General features: G+C 46.8%; 1 protein-coding gene across 2 annotated transcripts in view; it reads right to left on the bottom strand.

The window, feature by feature from the left end:
- mrps31 (mitochondrial ribosomal protein S31) overlaps positions 1-21,527 on the bottom strand; it is a 39,712-nt gene that overhangs the window by 9,440 nt on the left and 8,745 nt on the right. For both annotated transcript variants that reach the window (XM_068033436.1, XM_068033437.1), the window contains exon 3: positions 20,937-21,095. In XM_068033436.1, the coding sequence (XP_067889537.1) occupies positions 20,937-21,095 (159 nt within the window). The remainder of the gene's footprint in view (positions 1-20,936; positions 21,096-21,527) is intronic.

The raw sequence follows: 21,527 nt of genomic DNA, 5'->3' as shown, positions 1-21,527 counted from the left end.
TCTCGCCCTCTCTCTCCCTCCCTCCCTCCCTGTCTCGCCCTCTCTCTCCCTCCCTCCCTCCCTGTCTCGCCCTCTCTCTCCCTCCCTCCCTGTCTCGCCCTCTCTCTCCCTCCCTCCCTGTCTCGCCCTCTCTCTCCCTCCCTCCCTCCCTGTCTCGCCCTCTCTCTCCCTCCCTCCCTCCCTGTCTCGCCCTCTCTCTCCCTCCCTCCCTCCCTGTCTCGCCCTCTCTCTCCCTCCCTCCCTCCCTGTCTCGCCCTCTCTCTCCCTGTCTCGCCCTCTCTCCCTCTCCCTCCCTGTCTCGCCCTCTCTCCCTCTCCCTCCCTGTCTCGCCCTCTCTCCCTCTCCCTCCCTGTCTCGCCCTCTCCCTCCCTGTCTCGCCCTCTCCCTCCCTGTCTCGCCCTCTTCCTCCCCGTCTCCCTCCCTGTCTCGCCCTCTCTCTCCCTGTCTCGCCCTCTCTCTCCCTGTCTCGCCCTCTCTCTCCCTCCCTCCCTCCCTGTCTCGCCCTCTCTCTCCCTCCCTCCCTCCCTCCCTGTCTCGCCCTCTCTCTCCCTCCCTCCCTCCCTGTCTCGCCCTCCCTCTCCCTCCCTCCCTCCCTGTCTCGCCCTCTCTCTCCCTCCCTCCCTGTCTCGCCCTCTCTCTCCCTCCCTCCCTGTCTCGCCCTCTCTCTCCCTCCCTCCCTGTCTCGCCCTCTCTCTCCCTCCCTCCCTGTCTCGCCCTCTCTCTCCCTGTCTCGCCCTCTCTCCCTCTCCCTCCCTGTCTCGCCCTCTCTCCCTCTCCCTCCCTGTCTCGCCCTCTCTCCCTCTCCCTCCCTGTCTCGCCCTCTCTCCCTCTCCCTCCCTGTCTCGCCCTCTCTCCCTCTCCCTCCCTGTCTCGCCCTCTCCCTCCCTGTCTCGCCCTCTCCCTCCCTGTCTCGCCCTCTCCCTCCCCGTCTCCCCCTCTCCCTCCCCGTCTCCCCCTCTCCCTCCCCGTCTCCCTCCCTGTCTCGCCCTCTCTCTCCCTGTCTCGCCCTCTCTCTCCCTCCCTCCCTGTCTCGCCCTCTCCCTCCCCGTCTCCCTCCCTGTCTCGCCCTCTCCCTCCCCGTCTCCCTCCCTGTCTCGCCCTCTCCCTCCCCGTCTCCCTCCCTGTCTCGCCCTCTCTCTCCCTCCCCGTCTCCCTCCCTGTCTCGCCCTCTCTCTCCCTCCCCGTCTCCCTCCCTGTCTCGCCCTCTCTCTCCCTCCCTCCCTGTCTCGCCCTCTCTCTCCCTCCCTCCCTGTCTCGCCCTCTCTCTCCCTCCCTCCCTGTCTCGCCCTCTCTCTCCCTCCCTCCCTGTCTCGCCCTCTCTCTCCCTCCCTCCCTGTCTCGCCCTCTCTCTCCCTCCCTCCCTGTCTCGCCCTCTCTCTCCCTCCCTCCCTGTCTCGCCCTCTCTCTCCCTCCCTCCCTGTCTCGCCCTCTCTCTCCCTCCCTCCCTGTCTCGCCCTCTCTCTCCCTCCCTCCCTGTCTCGCCCTCTCTCTCCCTCCCTCCCTGTCTCGCCCTCTCTCTCCCTCCCTCCCTGTCTCGCCCTCTCTCTCCCTGTCTCGCCCTCTCCCTCCCTGTCTCGCCCTCTCCCTCCCCGTCTCCCTCCCTGTCTCGCCCTCTCTCTCCCTCCCTCCCTCCCTGTCTCGCCCTCTCTCTCCCTCCCTCCCTCCCTGTCTCGCCCTCTCTCTCCCTCCCTCCCTGTCTCGCCCTCTCTCTCCCTCCCTCCCTCCCTGTCTCGCCCTCTCTCTCCCTCCCTCCCTGTCTCGCCCTCTCTCTCCCTCCCTCCCTGTCTCGCCCTCTCTCTCCCTCCCTCTCCCTCCCTCCCTCCCTCTCCCTCCCTCCCTGTCTCGCCCTCTCTCTCCCTCCCTCCCTGTCTCGCCCTCTGCCTCCCTCCCTCCCTGTCTCGCCCTCTGCCTCCCTCCCTCCCTGTCTCGCCCTCTCTCTCCCTCCCTCCCTGTCTCGCCCTCTCTCTCCCTCCCTCCCTGTCTCGCCCTCTCCCTCCCCGTCTCGCCCTCTCTCCCCCCCTCTCTCTTCTCTCCCTCTCTTGCAAGTAATTAACAACCAGGGTCAATAGAAAGAGTTAAGCAGCTTTACAACTGATCCTAAGGAAATCAATTTCCTATTTCTCAGAATTTATCTAATTCCAAGATTTGAAGAAACAACAGGAAAAAAAATTGAACCAGTTGCCAAAATTCTGTGTCATTGTTAAAATACATGCAACGCCAAAGAAACCTCTGCTCTCTAGAGATTAGGAGAATAAACTTCTGATTTTATACAACGGTTTCATGGAAAAAATATTAGGGAAAGAGACATGTCAAAAGAGCATGGTGACTTTTTAAAATCGTGATGATACGTACAAGTGCCTAATGAACTGCTTTGATATGCAACTGTACTGTGCTTCTAAACAAATGAAAAATTCTGATAAACATTTCTAGACAAATTTTCTATTGACCAGCCAGCTAACAGTTGAGCAATAAACAGTGAATGCAACCATTACAGTTCTGAGTTGCAGAAAATTTGCTCTGTATCAAATTACTGCTACAAAGTCTAACAAACATCTGTACTGGGTTTGCTTCCCAGAAACTGATATTCAGAAGGTACCAAGTATTTCCTTTGTTTTGATGTCACAGCTCAATTGACACCACGGACTTTTTTATTTTTTGCAATCCTTCTTTAAGGTGAGATGTAAAACTGACACCCCATCTGCCCTATTAGGTGGGTGCAAAAGATCCCTTGGCACTATTTAGTGTCCTGGCCAATATTTATTCCTCAACATCACAAAAACAGATTACCTGGTCGTTATCACATTGTTGTTTGAAGGAACTGGCTGAGAGAAAACTGCTGCCATGTTTCCTACATTACAAGAGTGACTGCACTTCAAAGATACTCCATGGGCTGTAAAGCACTTTGGAAAGTCCTATGGTCATGAAAGGTGCTATATAAATGAATCATAGTTTTACAGTACAGGATCAGGCCCTTCAGCCCAACGCGCCTGCGCCGACCATCAAACACCTGTCCTAACTAATCCCATTTCCCCGCACTTGGCCCGTAGCCTTGTATGTTATGGCAGTTCAAGTGCTCATCTAAATATTTCTTGAATGTCGTGAGTGTTCCTCCCTCTACCACCCCTTCAGGCAGTGCGTTCCAGATTCCAAACACCCTCTGGGTGAAAAAATTCCTCTCTAAACCTCCTGCCCTTCACCTTAAATCTAAGCCCCCTAGTTACTGACCTCTCCGCTAGGGAAAAAGTTTCTTCCTATCTATCCTATCAATGCCCCTCATAATTTTGTATACCTCAATCAGGTCCCTCGTCAGCCTTCTCTGCTCCAAGGAAAACAACCCCAGCCTATCTAGTCTGTCTTCATAAATGAAATGCTCCAGCCCAGGCAATATCCTGGTGAATCTCCTCTGCACCTTCTCCATTGCAAGCACATCCTTCCTATAGTGTGGTGACCAGAACTGTACACAGTACTCCAGCTGTGGCCTAACTAGCATTTTATACAGCTCCATCATAACCTCCCTGCTCTTATATTCTATGCCTCAGCTAATATGCCTTCCTAACTACCTGCGAGTCCATTTTTTAATCCATTCAAGCAGAAAATTTGTAGTAATCTGAAACCTGTAAACACGAAGCTAGCAAAAGGTTTGTCAGCACTTTATTTTTTTTTTATTCTTTCAAGGGATGTGGGTGTCACTGGCTTGGCCAGAATTTATTGCCCATCCCCAATTGCCCTTGAGAAGGTGGTGGTGAGCTGCCTTCTTGGTAGGTACACCCACAGTGCTGTAAGGGAGTTCCAGGATTTTGACCAAGCAACAGTGAAGGAACGGTGATATAGTTCCAAGTCAGGACGGTGAGTGGCTTGGAGGGGAACTTGCAGGTGGTGGTGTGCCCATGCATCTGCTGCCCTTGTCCTTCTAGTTAGTCGCGGGTTTGGAAGGTGCTGTCTAAGGAGTCTTGGTTGTTGCTGCAGTGCATCTTATAGATGATAGACACTGCTGCCACTGTGCATTGGTGACAGAGGGAGTCAATGTTTGTGGATGGGGTGCCAATCAAGCAGCCTGCTTTGTCCTGGATGAAGTCGAGCTTCTTGAGTGTTGTTGGAGCTGCTGCCATCCAGGCAAGTGGAGAGTATTCCATCACACTCCTGACTTGTGCCTTGTAGGTGGTGGACAGGCTTTGGGGAGTCAGGTGGCGAGTTACGCACCGCAGGATTCCTAGCCTCTGAGATGCATTTATATGGCAACTCCAGTTCAGTTTCTGGTCAATGGTAACACCCAAAATGTTGATTGCGTGGGATTCAGCGATGGTAATGCCACTGAATGTCATGGGGAGATAGTTAGATTCTCTCTTGTTGGAAATGGTCATTGCCTGGCACTTGTGTGGCGCAAATATTACTTTCCACTGAACAGCCCAAGCCTGGATAATGTCCAGGTTTTGCTGCATTTCTACACGGACTGCTTCAGTGTCTGAGGAATCACGAACGGTGCTGAACATTGTGCAATCATCAGCGAACATCCCCACTTCTGACCTTATGAAGGGAAGGTCATTGATGAAGCAGCTGAAGATGGTTGGGCCTAGGATACTACGCTGAGAGCTCCTGCAGTGATGTCCCTGAGCTCAGATGATTGACCTCCAACAACCACAACCATCTTTCTCTGCGCTAGGTACAACTCCAACCCAATGATTCCCATTGACTCCAGTTTGTTAGGCATCCTTGATGCCATGCTCGATTAAATGCTGCCTTGATGTCAAGGGCAGTCACTTTCACCTCATCTCTTGAGTTCAGCTCTTATGTTTATGCTTGAACCAAGGCTGTAATGAGGTCAGGGGCTGAGTGGCCCTGGTGGAACCCAAACGGAGTATCACTGAGCAGGTTATTGCTAAGCAAGTGCTGCTTGATAGCACGGTCAACGACACCTTCCATCATTTTACTGATGACCGAGAGTAGACTGATGGGGCGGTAACTGGCCGGGTTGGATTTGTCCTGCTTTTTGTGTACTTGTCAAACCTGGGCAATTTTCCACATAGCCGGGTAGATGCCAGTGTTGTCGCTGTACTGGAACAGTTTGGCTAGGGCGCAGCTAGTTCTGGAGGGCAGGTCTTCAGTACTATTGCCGGAATGTTGTCAGGGACCATAGCCTTTGAAGTATCCAGAGCCTTCAGTCGTTTCTTGATATCACGTGGAGTGAATCGAATTGGCTGAAGACTGGCATCTGTGATGCTGGGGACATCAGGAGGAGGCAGAGATGGATCATCCACTCAGCACTTCTGGCTGAAGATGGATGCAAATGCTTCCGCCTTATCTTTTATCACTGATGTGCTGGGCTCCCCGATCATTGAGGCTGGGGATATTTGTGGAGCCACCTCCTCCAGTTAGTTGTTTAATTGTCCAACAGCATTCATGGCTAGATGTGTCAGGACTGCAGAGCTTAGATCTGATCCGAAGGTGTGGGATCGCTGATCTCTGTCGATCACATGCTGCTTATGCTAATTGGCATGCAAGTATTCCTGGGTTGTAGCTTCACCAGGTTGACATCTCATTTTGAGGTATGCCTGGTGCTGCTCCTGCACTCTTCATTGAGCCAAGGTTGATCCCCCAGCTTGATGGTAATGGTAGAGTCAGGTATATGCCGAGTCATGAGTTTACAGATTGTGGTTGAGTACAATTCTGCTGTTGTTGATGGCCCACAGCGCCTCATGGATGCCCAGCTTTGTGTTGCTAGATCTGTTCGAAATTTATCCCATTTAGCATGGTGGTAGTGCCACACAACACGATGGAGGGTATCCTCAATGTGAAGGCGGGACTTCGTCTCCACAAGGACTGTGCGGTGGTCACTCCTACCAATATTGTCACGGACAGATGCATCTGCAGCATAGATTGGGAGGACAGATTAGGGAATGCCGGTGGGACAGGACATACACAGAGATGGTGATTGCGGTGTCTAGGACATTGTCTGTAAAGTATGATTCCGTGAGTATGACTATGTCAGGCTGTTGCTTGACTGGTCTGTGGGACAGCTCTCCCAACTTTGGCACAAGCCCCCACATGTTCGTAAGGAAGACTTTGCAGGTTTGACAGGGCTAGGTTTGCCATTGTCGTTTCCGGTGCCTAGGTTGCTGCCGGGTGGTCCGTCCGTTTTCATTCCTTATTAACTTAGTAGCGGTTTGATACAACTAAGTGGCTTGCTAGGCCATTTCAGAAGGTATTTAAGAGTCAACCACATTGCTGTGGGTCTGGAGTCACATGTAGACCAGACCGGGTAAGGACAGCAGATTTCCTTCCCTAAAGGACATGAGTGAACTTTATTCTGAGTGAACATTCCTTCTTTCAGCTGCTTCAATACTTAATACTGCTGGATTGTCATGAATTGTTAACGCAATAGGTCGATAACAATTTCACATGCAAATTAACTAGCCAGTCATGAAAATAATAATTTCCTGAAGACGTTGAAATATTTTGAACATTTGGATGCTTAACTACTTCAAGACTAGCTGAATTCTAATGGGAGCTTTTCTCCACTTGCGTTCAAAAAATAAAATGATTTTGAAAATTTATATCTACCAAAGCCAACCCCAAGATCTTTTCATTCGTAGCAGTGGTGTAGAGTTCTTGTAGAGGAATAGTAGAAAATATTGATTTAGGCGCCAGCCTTGGCTCAGATCTCTGAGTCAGAAGGTTGTGGGTTAGAGCCCCACTCAAGGATTCATATTCTCAGCTGGCACTACATTGCAGGACTGAGGCAGTACTGTCCTATCAGAGGTGCCATTAAACATTCTATTTACTTATTCAAATGGGCATAAAAGATCCCATGGCACTGTTCGAAGAAGAGCAGAGAGGTTTTCCAGAGTCCTGGCCAACATCTAATTCTTCCACCAACACAACTAAGACAGTTTAATTGTCATTTATCTCATTGCTGTTTGTGAAGCCTTGCTGAGAACAAACTGGTCACTGGCTTTTCCTACATTAGAACAGACAGTATACTTTAAAAGTAATTTATTAGCTGGGAAACACTTTGGGATAGCCTGAGGTTGTAAAAGGTGCTATATAAATGCAGGGTTTTTTCCTTCTTTATGAAAATCAGAGATCAGAAAGTCTAGGAGAATATTTGCATTTTATAGAAGAAAATATTGTCCTTCTTTGAATTTTAATTAGCTTTTTTTTTTTAGAAGCATGACTTTTAAACCACTTTGGCCATTCCCTGTTGTTTGATAGTAAACGGCACGGTTACAAATTCGGACCATCCCAAGAGCTACCAAACCCAGCAAACTATTTACAGGCTGGGAAATCTGAAGCCCCAGCCATTAATGTTGCTTGCGAGTGTTTTGTAGTTCTGCATTGGCTCACAGGGCATCATTATTGCTGTCCACTACTGAGACGCCCTAGTACAGGCCCCTTCGCTGATTCACTGGAGTGGTCCCTCCAGAAAGATACCCTTTTAAAAAAAAATAAATTCAATTTGAATATACAATGAATGGTAGGACCCTAGGAAGTACATAAGGTGAGAGGGACCTTGGTGTACTTGTCCATCGATCACTGAAGGCAGCAGCACAGGTTGATAAGGTGGTTAGGAAGGCATACGGGATACTTGCCTTTATTAGCCGAGGCACAGAATATAAGAGCAGGGAGGTTATGATGCAGCTGCATAAAACGCTAGTTAGCCACAGCTGGAGTACTGTGTACAGTTCTGGGCACCACACTATAGGAAGGATATGATTGCACTGGAGAGGGTGCAGGATGTTGCCTGGGCTGGAGCATTTCAGCTATGAAGAGAGACTGAAAAGGCGAGGGTTGTTTTCCTTAGAATGCAGAAGGATGAAGGGAGACCTGATTGAGGTATACAAAATTGAGGGGCATTGATAGGTTAGATAGGAAGAAACTTTTTCCCTTAGCGGAGGGGTCAATAACCAGGGGGCATAGATTTAAGATAAGGGGCAGGAGGTTTAGAGGGGATTTGAGAAAAATTTTCACCCAGATGTTGGTTGGAATCTGGAATGCACTGCCTGAAGGGGTGGTAAAGGCAGGAACCCTCACAACATTTAAGTATTTAGATGAGCACTTGAAACGTCATAGCATACAAGGCTATGGGCCAAGTGCTGGAAAATGGGATTAGAACAGTTAGGTGCTTGATGGCCGGCACAGACACGATGGGCCAAAGGGCCTGTTTCTGTGCTGTATGACTCTATGGGCAAGGTTTTCTTCTACAAAACAGCAGAGTAACAAAACAAAAACTCTCACTAAGTTTTCCTTCCCTTTCAGATAGAAATATATAGAAGCTACAACAAGGAAACAGGTTATTCGGCCTAACCAGCATGTCAATAAATTGCATCACATCTTAGACCTCAAAAGTACCCACAAGGGCCATATCACTACTGGAAACTGCTGCTACGTGGAAGTTTAATTTATAATTTTAGAAAGTGCATGCATGTCTTTTGAATCATTTTTCATAATATAATAGAGCGCAAGATAATATGCCAATAAAAGAATAGCTCTCTTTGCAGGGGAGGCGGTGGCGTAGTGGTAATGTCACTGGACTAGTAATCTAGAGGTCCAGGCTAGTCCTCTGGGGTCTTGGGTTTGAATCCCACCATGGCAGATGGTGAAATCTGAATTCAATTAACAAATCTGGAATTTAAAAAAATGCTAGTCTAATGACGACCATGAAACCATTGTTGATTGTTGTAAAGACCCATCTGGTTCACTAATGTCCTTTAGGGAAGGAAATCTGCTGTCCTTACCTGGTCTGGCCCACGTGACTCCAGACCCACAGCAATGTGGATGACTCATAAATGCCCTCTGAAGTGGCCTAGCAAGCCACTCAGTTCAAGAGCAGTTAGGGATGGGCAATAAATGCTGGCCTAGTCAGTGATGCCCACATCCCAAAAATAAATTTAAAAAAGAATTTTTTTAAGGAAGCAGCTAGAACTAATACACCACCAGAGGCTGCTTTTGGATATACTGGCTTCCGGGGGGGAAAAACTCTGTTCTTTAGAGGTCTTTCAGGTCAATGTACTAATTTGTTCCGATGCATCATTTTAAGACACTACAATCTGGTCTGACTAGGATTAGTAATCTAGTTGTTGTTTTAGAGTGTACTATTGGTGACAGCTGGTCAAATAAATCAGGTCATGGCATTATATACTGAGATACTCATAACCGATCTTCAACTAAATCATCAGTAATGTACTGGAGATTGTACTCGGCATGTCAAATTAGACTCTGCTTTAATGAAGTAACTTGAAGCACTATAAATAAAATTAAAAGCAGCTGGTTGTTTTATGTAGCTTTGTATTAGTTTGAATTTTTCTTTAAATCGTCACATCTGCTCTGGTCTTAAGTGGCAATCAGCACTGAATTCTACCCCTTTTTGAACAAACTTGACAAATCTTTTGTCAGATTTGAAATAAATGTTGATTCAAGCGATTGATAGTTTGCATGAGTGATTGCTATAGCTGATCTAATATAAATAAATATTGCATAATATAATTTTAACAACATTTCAGAGTTTATCACAGATCTCGACTTTGCTAAAAGTTTGGAGTTACTCAGTAATCACCCGCTTGCAATGTTAAAGCAGTTATAGTGCAATTTAGAGACAATAAATATAAAAATATCCCGTGTAAAAATATATTTTCGTGCCGCCACCTATTTTCTCTGCAGAATACAGAATGTTTATTCATAGAGTGCCCTACCTTATACCTGTGTCTTTTGCAGTTATGGCAACTGAGGTAAAAAAAAAATATATATAATTCAGGCTTTAGGGAAAGAAACAGCAAAAAAAAGTCTGAAAATGTCAGAGCTGCTACTAGGTACAATTCATGCCAAGGAATACTATGGGACTAGGTGAGTTGCTCTTGCAGAGAGCAGCACAGACACGGCAGGCCAAATAGCCTCCTTCTATGCTGTAACCATTTTATGATTCTACTTCAACTAAATATCTCTCAAACTCTAAACAGGAACATCTACTGGCATCAGATCACCTTCACTCAAACTTTCACTTTAAAAATATCCTCTGGAGCAATCATCATTCTTGGTAAAAAGTAGCTAAACTTCACCAAGCCTAAATATTTTGTAAGTAGGAATGTTCTCCATTTTTAAAAATTCATAATTTATCTCAAACTCTCAAGTCTATCTGGACACACAGCCTGTACTATTGAGAGGAGTATCCTGCTTACAGACATCAAAATGTCCTCTACTGTTGTCAATCAGAGATACACATTGCCACACATGTAGGATGTGCTGATCTGATTTTCCATCATCGCTTCTGTTACTACCCTGTCCAGCACAGCTCAGATTGGACAAAATGGAAGAATCAAATCTATGCCCTCTCAAACACTGACCATTAGTATCCCAATGCTCAGTATCATCATGCTACACATAGACACTTTTTATAAAGTACTCTGGGGGCCAAATTGGTAAACCCCTGAAAACAGGATTACAATTCAAGATTAACACATGCCTGTCAATTGAAATGGCATGCAGCATGGCATCTTTGTGCTGCCAATTCACCATCATGATTTCTGCATGGAACCTGCAAAAACTGCACTGCTCATTGGCTACACCCATTAGCAGAGGGCCCAAAATCATAACTTACTTTGCACCACTTCAAGTTAGCCTGCACCTCTTAAAAGGGAGGTACATTGTGGCTGGAGTAGGTGCTGGCAATCAAGCCGAAAGTGTCCTGGGAAATAGTGAGGAATGGCAGAGCATGGAAGGGAGCAGGCTCCAAGGCTTTCAGATGCTAAACTGGAGGTCTAGGTGGAGGAGGTGGGAGGAGGAGTGATCGCCTGAATCTGCAAGGAGAGGGGTGGAGAGAAGGCTATCTGGACACAAGCTGAAAAGGGAGTTGGAGCAGCTAGCTGAGGAGGTCAATACCAGGAGTCAAGCCCCAAGGTCCTGGATGCAGTGCCGTAAAAAGTTCAATGACCTCACGAGTTGTCAAGGTCAATGACTGCATCTTCAAATGCCATATTTCACCAACTGCACCATTAGCCTCAGACACTGTTCAATTCACTACACCCCTATCACTCAGGTCTAATATTCACATGCTTCAGCTCACCTGCATCTCACCACAGCTGCAAGCCTCACATCAACATCTCAAAGCTTGTACGCACTGCCAGCTATTCAACCATGACAGCCAGATCAGCCAAACAGATTGCACTACACTCACTGACTCATTTCCCTCTCTCTTGCAGGGCAAGGTGGTGCACAATTTAGAGGCATCAGGAGCTAATGGAGGGGGACAGGCACACCTGCATCTCCTGACCCTCATGGAGCAGACAGTGCTGTCCATTATTGGAACAGCCATTGCTGTGGCCGTGACCAGTGGCAGAGCTGAAACCATCAGAGATGATGGTATCCTCATACATAATCCTCCTCCTCACATCCCACTTCCTTCTCATTCCACAATCTCTTCTCATTTACAAGATGAAGTAAGCATGCAGCTCTTGCTTTCCCCCCTTCCTCTCACCGTTATCTCATACTTGTGCCTTTTTCATTTCAGATGCCCAAGAGGTGCAGCCTGTTCAGGCAGTGTAGATACACTAAGAAGAGAGAGTGATAATAAAGACATAGCACCCACCACTTTATCTTACACTTGCAGCTACCAGCTCAGATACTGACACTGCACATACCTTACAGCGAAGATCAGAGTTGGGATCTATAATGGTGAGACACCAGGCCCAAGTGGCCTGCAGCCAGGAAGCAAGGACACCACAAGTGCCAGTTTGCCAATTCGCCAAAGGGTGAGATCGCATACAGAGGACTCAAATGAGAACTTCAAAGGGGCAGCCTACAAAAGAACAAATTGCTTGGTGCATTGTGAATCCTGCCAGAAAGCCAATTGTCAAGGTCCATGCAGGAGCTCAGCCTTTAACATGGCTTTGCGCAGTGCTTGGAGCCCATCCTTTCCAGCATGGAAGTGTTAGTCAACTGTTCGCACACTTGTGGACCGAACCATGATGCAGAGTCTGATCGCCAATGTCGCAATTTCCATTGCTTCACAAGTAGGAACTATCAATATTTGAGTGCAGTGGAAGGTCAGATTACTGCCATGCAAGCTCAGACTGCTGCCATCATGGCTGTGGATTACAGTGTTCAAAGGGGCTTGAAGGGTCTTACAATTGTCCAGCAATCTGTTCTCCAATTGATTACTAGGATTGCTGAGGTACCACCCCAGTGGAGTCTCAGGAAAGCAGTATTCGCCCTCCCACCCCTCCACTTCTTCAGTGCCCTTGCAGCTGTCTGGCAGTTAGCCAGTCCAGACTGCTGCTGCCCATACCGAGACAGAGTAGTCCACAGGCTTTGAGGCCCAAGTCTGCTTCAGGTCTTCCTCCAAGGCCATCTGCAGTCTCGCCCATTGAAAATCAGAAGCTTTCCACCAGCCATGCTGTAGACACTGGGGGAACACTTCATAGGCGCATTAGGACGCATGGCAGACTCTAACAGAATATATAAGTATGAGCAGTTTATGTTTGCATGCAATATGGTATGACTTCATTCATAAATTTGGTTTGGTGTGGGAACAGAACTGAATTTTCGAGAACAGAATAATATGGGGACATTTAAGGTGAAATAATTAATCAATCATGTACTATTAATAAACTAACTTCATAGCTTCAGGGCTGCACAGACAGCTTATCAGTAGGAGTAGACTAACAAGAGAAAACTAACAGGACAGTTGTAAGCCGCTTCATAACAGCCTATTGTATAGCAATCAGCCTAACATTCCAAGGAGATGGGGGGGATGAGAAACTGCTGGAATGGGAGGTGAGAAGGCAGTACCCCAATCAGGCCATGACATCAAGAAACTGCAAAGTTTGTAAACCAATTGGGAACATAAAGGGAGTGTCACTGATGTGTATGAAGAACTATAAGAAAGGCTTGATTTCCCTGCTCAGACAGGAGAGGGCAGGAGAGGAGAGAAGAGCCACGGTGTTGTTGCTGTTTGCTTTGCTGATGATGTAACCAAAGAAGTACTGCAATAAAGTTTCTTAAAGCTACAGTCGGACTTCGTCTCTCTTTGTGTAACTAATGGGATCCAACAACTTGGCGTAGTCGGCAGGATCGCTGGAGGATTAAGACCGAAGCCACAGACATCGAACCTATTGGCGCCCCCAGAGGTAAGGACTCCTCTTTATGTTAAAAGTCCTTGGTCATTGTCTAAATTTCGGTTCCCTGCCACACAATCCCGAACTTGGCGGTATTTGACGGAAATACACTTTCTTGTGCGGCTCGAGACCCCCTTTCTAGACGTCTAACTTGGCAGTATTTGACGAAATACCTATTTGGCGAAAAGCCCGACGGCTCAAGACCTACTTCCCTACCTGAATGGATAAAACGACAGACGAAGGCAACCGACAGTTACCAACTACCGTCAAAGGTGGGCGGGCCCCTCCTGATGTTCCCGAAGATGAAATACTTCGGCAGTTGAAAGAATATGTAGAGCAACAGTTTAATCTGGCTAAAGCATACACCGAAATTGGGCAAAAATATGGCACCTCCACAGGACAGTGGTCCCTAGAAGACATAAAGAGAGTCTGGGGAAAAACAACCCATTTAAAGGATAAAGAACGGACCCAATGGTCCCTAGCTGTAATGGGCCAGATTCGGCAGCGCAACGAGATTATGCGACAAGCCCAATGTGATCGCGACCTAACGAGTGCAAAGGATCAATTGAAGGCGGTCTGCGAGCAACTGAAAATTGAAAAGCTTGCAAAGGAAAAGCTAGAGGTTGAAAAACAATCTGAAAAGGAAAGGCTACAGATTGAAATTAAAGAGCTTAAAAAACAAGTACAAGACCAGCAGACGACCCAACCGAAGGAACTGGGACAGCTCTGCAAACCCCGCCGACCACCTCCACGAACCCCGCCGACCACCTCCAACTAACTTGTATCCGAGTTTGAAATCGTTACAAACGGAACGACGGAGGATGCAACTGCATGAAGCAGGTCTAGCCGAGTCTTCCAGTGAAGAAAGTGACAATGATGATGGGTTACTGTTTCCGTGACCAGCTCCCCTTAAACAGAAACGTGTTAAGGTCAAGACGGAAAAGAAGACTGTGAACGGTAGCGAGGTCACCACGGCCAAGCACAACGCGTACTGGACACAAGTCCCGGCTTCCCCTGAGAAAATCCACAAGATTGCCTGACCCGAAGAAAGAGGGTCTGAAAACATGGGAGGAGCTGGAACGATTGAAGGGAATTTACAATCTCCATCCATGGGACGGGGTACAGATTCTGACCGTAATGGTGCCCGGGCGAGCAAGCCAAAAGCTAAGGAGAGAGGTCCAAATTGCTTTGGGTGAAGATGGTCAGCTACTAGACGCCAGATGGACTGAGATTAACAAGTGGTTGCGAGAGTTTTGTCCTGCAAAAACGGACTGGGGCAAAGTTGCAGCCTGTCAGCAGAAGAACTCCGAGGACGTGCGGGAGTATGAAGACAGGTTCAGGTCTACCTGGGTGAAATACTCAGGCATAGTAGACCCTACTCCAGAGGATCTGGACGACACCAGTTTTGGACCCTTAAAATCCGCTTTTGTTGAAGGACTAAAGCCAGAACTATCTAAAATACTGAAGGCCACTCTACCGGAGTGGGACGCGGTAAGAGTAAAATACTCAGAGTTAATTGACAGATGCGCTCAGCTGGACAGGGATATGGGAGTCAAGCTTCGAGTCATGCAGACGGATCCAGTACCGAAAGAGCCTGACAAAGAGCAAGTTACACGACCCTGCCCCTGTTACTACTGCGGGAAGGCAGGCCATTGGGCTAAGGCGTGTAGAGCTAGAGGACGAGGCAGAGGACGCCAAGGACGCAACCCGGCACCCAAACCAGCTCCCTGCACTGATGCCAACGACCTCTTTGAGAAGTTCAAACGATTGACGCCCCAGCAACAGAAGATGTCCTCCTTACTCGATGCGACAAAAAACTAGAGGAGCCCTCCCTCGCCCTTTCGGCGCCTCTCCTAGCGCTAGTAGAAAATAGAAAAGATGGATTGTATGTAACTGCAAGGGTGGGTGATCAAGACATTGACTTCTTATTGGATACCGGAGCCGAATTAACGTGTCTACCTCAACAATACGGAAACTCCCTACCGATGGACGGTAAGACTAAAAGAGCTTACGCAGCTGGGGGCCATGGGTTGGTAATTAAGAGGACCCAGCCCGTACACATCGGTCTTGGTCCGCACGAATTGATAACACCGGTCTGGGTAGGTCCGGTGGACCAAGCACTCCTCGGTATGGACGTTCTCACTCAGCTGAACTCCTCGTTGCATTTCGAAGGCGGCCAGGTAACTTGGTCTATCAGAAGTTTGAAGAAAGAGCAGCTGAGGGAACACCTAATATGGGCCCAGGATAAGAACGATTGTCGGCTATTTCAGATGGAACCGGCAATGTTTACGGGATCTGCTCCGCCCTGTACTAAGCAATACCCCATCAGTCAAACATCTATTGCAGGAATCCTACCCATAATTAGACAGCTAGAGGAGCGAGGCGTGCTGGTTAAAACACACAGTACCTCAAACAGCCCTGTGTGGCCAGTACGGAAGCCAAACGGGACTTGGCGGCTTACTATCGACTATAGAGAGGCTAACCAGTGTATTGATCAAAAGGCCCCTCTGGTAGCTGACCCCTCTACGGTATTTAATGCCCTGAAGCCGGAACATGAATGGTTCTCTGTTATCGATATGGCCAATGGATTTTGGTCGGTGCCACTGGCACCCGAAGTCCAACCATGGTTCGCCTTTACCATACAACAACAGTGTACCTGGACTCGCCTGCCGCAGGGTTTCCACAACAGCCCCACGGTATTTCATATGGCCCTACAAAACCATTTGAGGGAGTTACCTTCCATGTACTCCACGGTCATTCAGTACGTGGACGACATCCTGTTAGCCTCTGAGACAGAAGAACAGCACGAACAAGATCTGCGTACCCTGCTGGACCACCTTCATCAGAGAGGACACAAAGCCAGTATCGACAAAGCGCAGATAGCAGAAGGAGAGGTCGTGTACCTGGGACAAAAGATTTCGAAAGGAAAAAGGGAACTCACCCAGGACAGGACCGCCGCCATTCGGGCTGCCAAACTGCCCACCACTATCCAGGAGCTTAGGTCCTTTTTGGGTTTGTGTAACTTCAACAGAAACTGGATCGACTGCTACACACAGCTGGCTCAACCATTAACCGACCTCTTGAAGCGAAAGTGGGCCTCTAAAGAATCAGTTACCCTAACCAAAGAACTACAAGAAGCTTTCGAAAACTTAAAGAGGGCTTTGTGCTCAGCGCCAGCCCTGGGAATTCCCGACAACGGGGAACCATTTAACCTGTTTGTACACGAAAAAGAGGGATATATGACTGCCATACTGACACAGGAGCATGGGGACAAACAGAGACCTATTGGATACTATTCAAAAAGACTGGACACTGTTGCCCTAGGATGGGGCAGTTGTTGAAGAGCTATGGAAGCTACATGCCAAGCAGTAATGGCTACTGTAGGTCTGGTGTTGGATCAAAAGTTAACTGTCAAGTGTCCGCACACAGTCCACACATTGCTATCTAAGTGACAGCAGCCAGATGGACAACAGTCCTAGAGGCTCTCAATTTCCACATAGTCCGGGCCAGCCCAGTAAATCCGGCGACTATGCTCCCGTGGCCTGAAGAGAGGGAGGAAGAAGAACATGATTGTGTGGAGATTATGGAAGAAACAGAGGAGACAGCCCTAGCAGCAGAGGAAGCATTGCTCAACCCAGATTTAATCCTATTCACAGACGGATCCTCCTTTGTTGACAACGGTACACAGAAAGCAGGATGGGCAGTTACAACCCAACATGAAGTTGTGGAAGTGGGATGCCTGCCTTCAGGGACATCGGCCCAACAAGCCGAACTGCGAGCCCTGTTGGAAGCGTGTCGAATAGCAGAGGGGAAGACAGCTAATATTTACACAGACTCAAGGTATGCTTTTGGAGTCGCTCACGACTTTGGTCAGCTGTGGCGCAAAAGAGGATTTCTCACAGCTGCTGGTACACCTATTCGAAATGGGAAAGAGGTCCGAAACTTACTGGAGGCGATGCAATTGCCACAAAAGGTATCCATTTTGAAATGTAAAGCCCATACGAAAGACAACACCATAGAGGCAAAGGGGAATGCCCTAGCCGACAAGGCAGCCGCCTCGCAAGGTGATCCCCCGGACACACGGTCGCAAATATGTAAACTGAATGCGTCCCATTTAACATAAGACCTACAAGTGTTGCAGAGTGAATGTTCCAAAGAGGAAAAATGGACCTGGATAGAAGCAGGGATGAAGATATGTGATGACGGCATCTGGAGACAAAGGGACACCGAGAAACCCGTCGCATCACAGGTATCGGCAACTTGGGGTGACCCACCAGAGGGAGGGCACGATATCGTCCCAGGAATCTGGGTCTACGTGAAGAAAATACACAAAGAACCTTTGGGCGCCAAGTGGGAGGGACCTTTCCAAGTGCTACTGACCACCCAGTCAGCAGTTAAAGTCGAAGGAAAGAAAGCCTGGATACACGCCTCTCACGTAAAACGAGCGACCCGTGATTGAACGCTAAATTATTAATTGCTGCTAATTATTCACTGCTGATATGTTTAGAATTTGTATTATCATCTTTGCATGTATTTTAAGTAGTCGTTCACTTTTGACTTGTAAGTGTTGTTGTAAACAAGTAGCTGAAGCCCCTGCAAAACTTATGCCTTTACAGAGCTCCCGCAGGCCCCTCCTGTGGCACAAGCAGGCAACGTATTGAGTGTGACTCCTCCGGGTGTTGAAGGCTGTTTCTAGACAAATAGAGACCATTAAAGGCACCTAGGTGGGATCAAGGGAATGATTCTTAAAAGTGTTTTGAAGAATCAAAGGGGGGACTGTGGGAACAGAATTTTCGAGAACAGAATAATATGGGGGGGACATTTAAGGTGAAATAATTAATCAATCATGTACTACTAATAAACTAACTTCATAGCTTCAGGGCTGCACAGACAGCTTATCAGTAGGAGTAGACTAACAAGAGAAAACTAACAGGACAGTTGTAAGCTGCTTCATAATAGCCTATTGTATAGCAATCAGCCTAACATTCCAAGGAGATAGGGGGGATGAGAAACTGCTGGAATGGAAGGTGATAAGGCAGTACCCCAATCAGGCCATGACACCAAGAAACTGCAAAGTTTGTAAACCAATTGGGAACATAAAGGGAGTGTCACTGATGTGTATGAAGAACTATAAGAAAGGCTTGATTTCCCTGCTCAGACAGGAGAGGGCAGGAGAGAGAAGGAGAGGAGAGAAGAGCCCAGGTGTTGTTGCTGTTTGCTTTGCTGATGATGTAACCAAAGAAGTACTGCAATAAAGTTTCTTAAAGCTACAGTCGGACTTCGTCTCTCTTTGTGTAACTAATGGGATCCAACAACTTTGGAATATTTATTTTGTGTGACTTTTATTTTTGCATTGTGGTCAAGCCAATGCTGTGATGGTCAGCAACAGAGGGAAGATGAAGTGTGGGACTGTTTGTGAATAGGGAATTGGGGCTGCAGTTATTGGTAATATTCTTCCTCCTCATGCTCTTCGCCATATAGCTGGTGACAAGAGCTATCCCCTCATGACAGCGAGGTTGTGCAGCGTGCAGCAGATCACAACAAATCTACAGCATAAAACCCATAACACTTCTACCTTCCTACGGTTCTGAAGAGTCATATCTGATGTGAAACGTTAACTCTGTTTCTCTCTCCACATATGCTGTCAGACCTGCTGAGTATTTTCAGCACTTTCCGTTTTTATTTCAGATTTCCAGCATCCGCAATATTTTGCTTTAATTAAATCTTGACACCTGTCTGCCGAGTACTGCAGGGTTCCTCTAGACTGGTCCAAGCAGCGGAAAGATTGTTTCAGCATGACAATGGTCTACTTTGTCACATTTTGTGTGGCAGCATGGCTTTCGTTATATGCATGCTACACACGTGCGTATGGGTTGCGCGCACCAGAGTCATGAGCCGTATCTTCAGTGGATAATCATAAGTCACCAAGAAGCCACACTTCAGTTTGCCGTGGTGGCAGCTGGCACAGCAGACTGCCACAGAATGAAGACATCATGACTGCTGCCAGGATTGATCAGCATGATTCACTGCCTATGGCTGCACACCCACTGGACATCAGCTCCAGTACATGACAGAGTTGCCATGCGGCGTCCGCATAGCAATATACGTGAAGGCAATGACACCCTGCAATCCTGGCAAAGCCACATGCTCACACTACCTGCTGGTCTCTGGCAAGAGAGAATGTAATATAGTTAGCTCTCTTTGAATAGAGAACTTCAGTGACCTCCCTTATGCCATAGTGGATAGCAAACTGCCTGGAAGGAGCAAGACGTGGGAGCATTGGATGCCATTTTGGTCCCCAAACAGCACCCGCATGGGCACTAATGACCACAATTTCATGCTGTCTAGCTTTTTTCCCCCAACACCAGACATCAATCTAGACCAAAGAAGCAAGTGGGGGCCAGTTTTCACGATTTCCAGTGATACTATTCCAGATAGCCAACAAAAGATGTGCTAAAATATTTACTCTTTTCATTTTTTATCCACTGTCCTCTATGCTCTGTACTTTTCCACTGTAGCCTTAAGTAATAAACTCACTCTAGTAACACGTAGCTGCTGGCCTGCAAACTACCATTCTGGGTACAGCTTGTGAAAATTGCAACGTGCTGCATCATATCATAAATAGAATTTTTTTTTTGAGAAGAGTATATTTTTCAGTCTAAACTATAAACTATTTTACAGTAAAATGTATGAAAACTAGCAGTATTGCTTTAGTTTCAGTTTTGATCTTAGTTGTTAATTCTAATTTTAATCTTGATCTTCAGAAGAACTACTCTTTTGTTCCCAAATTTTAGCCATATTCAATACAATCTGCATTCTTGGGGAAAAATGCCAAATATTCTGTTTTTGCTTTCCATGGTTCTTGTTCTAATTTTTAACAGTTTGACTTCTGACACAACTCACAAAGATACAAGAAATAAACTACTCGAACAACGACAAAGCCCTTCTTAGTTTCAATTTCCAACATCCATTACAGAAGCTGTGAACTGCTAACACGTATGTAATTTTTATTCCTGGAAATTATTTCCGTTTTAGTCTTGCCTCTTTATTTAGTATTTTAATTATGGACTTGACAGTGTCAATCCTAATTTTTCAAATTTTCTTTATTGTAAAAAATTCACATCCTCTAATTACTGACAAAAATGCTCTAATCCAGTAGGAAAATAGGATAGAACCTGGAATTACTATAACTAAATAGATACTCTGGGTCTTTTTAAAAATTAATATATTAATTCCTTTCAGACATAAAGGCACATTGCAAGGAACAGGATAAACACATTAAAATTCATAGACTGGTCGTGATAACCTTGTGACCTACACTAAAAGGTGCAAATTAAACAAAAATGGATGGCTATCAAATTTAAAAAGTCAATCGCAAGTTTTATTCAACACTTGATCTTTAGAAAACCAACTGTATAAATTAAACCTTTATACAGAGCAGCAAAATATGGCTGCAGTAACAATAGTTAATGCTATAGAGGGGTAGAAATCAAGCCTCCACCCAGTTTTCAACCAGCCCAAATTCTGGTCTTGGGTGTGACTGTATTTTATGCTTTCCTACACAGAGGGAAGGGTTTGTTTTTCTATAGATGGGAAGTCAGAGGCCACAACCACACTACCTTGTAGCTAATTTAAGATTGTATTCAGAGAAACCTGGAAGCAGGTCATTTGTTCAACCTCACTGCAGGGAATACTGTGACAGGATCTAAAGGGGTTGGGGGATTAATAAAACAACAGTTTAAAAAATTAATTAAGCAAAAATTAAACAGACCATTTTCAAGTTATACAGCTAGGCACAACTGCCTAAAACTATTTCACTGACCTCTAACTTACCCAATGTTGCTGACAGCTCCGCTTTTCTGGGCTTCAATTTCCGACTCATGCTTTCTGAGCTGTTTAAGCAGTTCTGACTCAATCTGTCTCTTATTGGAGGGCATAGAAGATGCAACTGCTGAAGCTGCTGCAACAAGGTCCGGATTTAATGCCTCCTTGCTAACAAAATGAAAAAGAAACATTCCAAAGAAAAGTTAATTAGTAACCATTAGGTTTTGGGAGACACAAGAAAACCACAGCAGTAATATGCCTGAATAAACTATCCAAAGCTTTAAGTGTTACTCCTTTAGGACAAACCTCTTACCTTGAAATATCTGATGCCTGATCTCAACAGGGGACAGTAGCTGAAGTGCTACAATTGGCTTCAGCGCCCCAATAAGGGAGGAAGGGTTCCTGCCTCCTGACTGATCGTTATCCAGTCACCTTTGTGGAAAGGGCATGCACGGATGTCAAGTAAGCACATGATTAGGATCAGCTGCAATATCATCAACTGCCACTAGCCTGCCAACACTGTCTAGGATTACACTCAGATGAGGTGCCATAGGCCAATGCCCATAGAACCATGAAGTAACAATGACCACAATGCAACGT

The sequence above is a fragment of the Heterodontus francisci genome, chromosome 6 (genome assembly GCF_036365525.1).
Source record: "Heterodontus francisci isolate sHetFra1 chromosome 6, sHetFra1.hap1, whole genome shotgun sequence".
Taxonomy (NCBI): Eukaryota; Metazoa; Chordata; class Chondrichthyes; order Heterodontiformes; family Heterodontidae; genus Heterodontus; species Heterodontus francisci.
The sequence above is the reverse complement of the archived record's forward strand: the minus strand, read 5'-3'. Positions and strand labels throughout refer to the sequence as shown.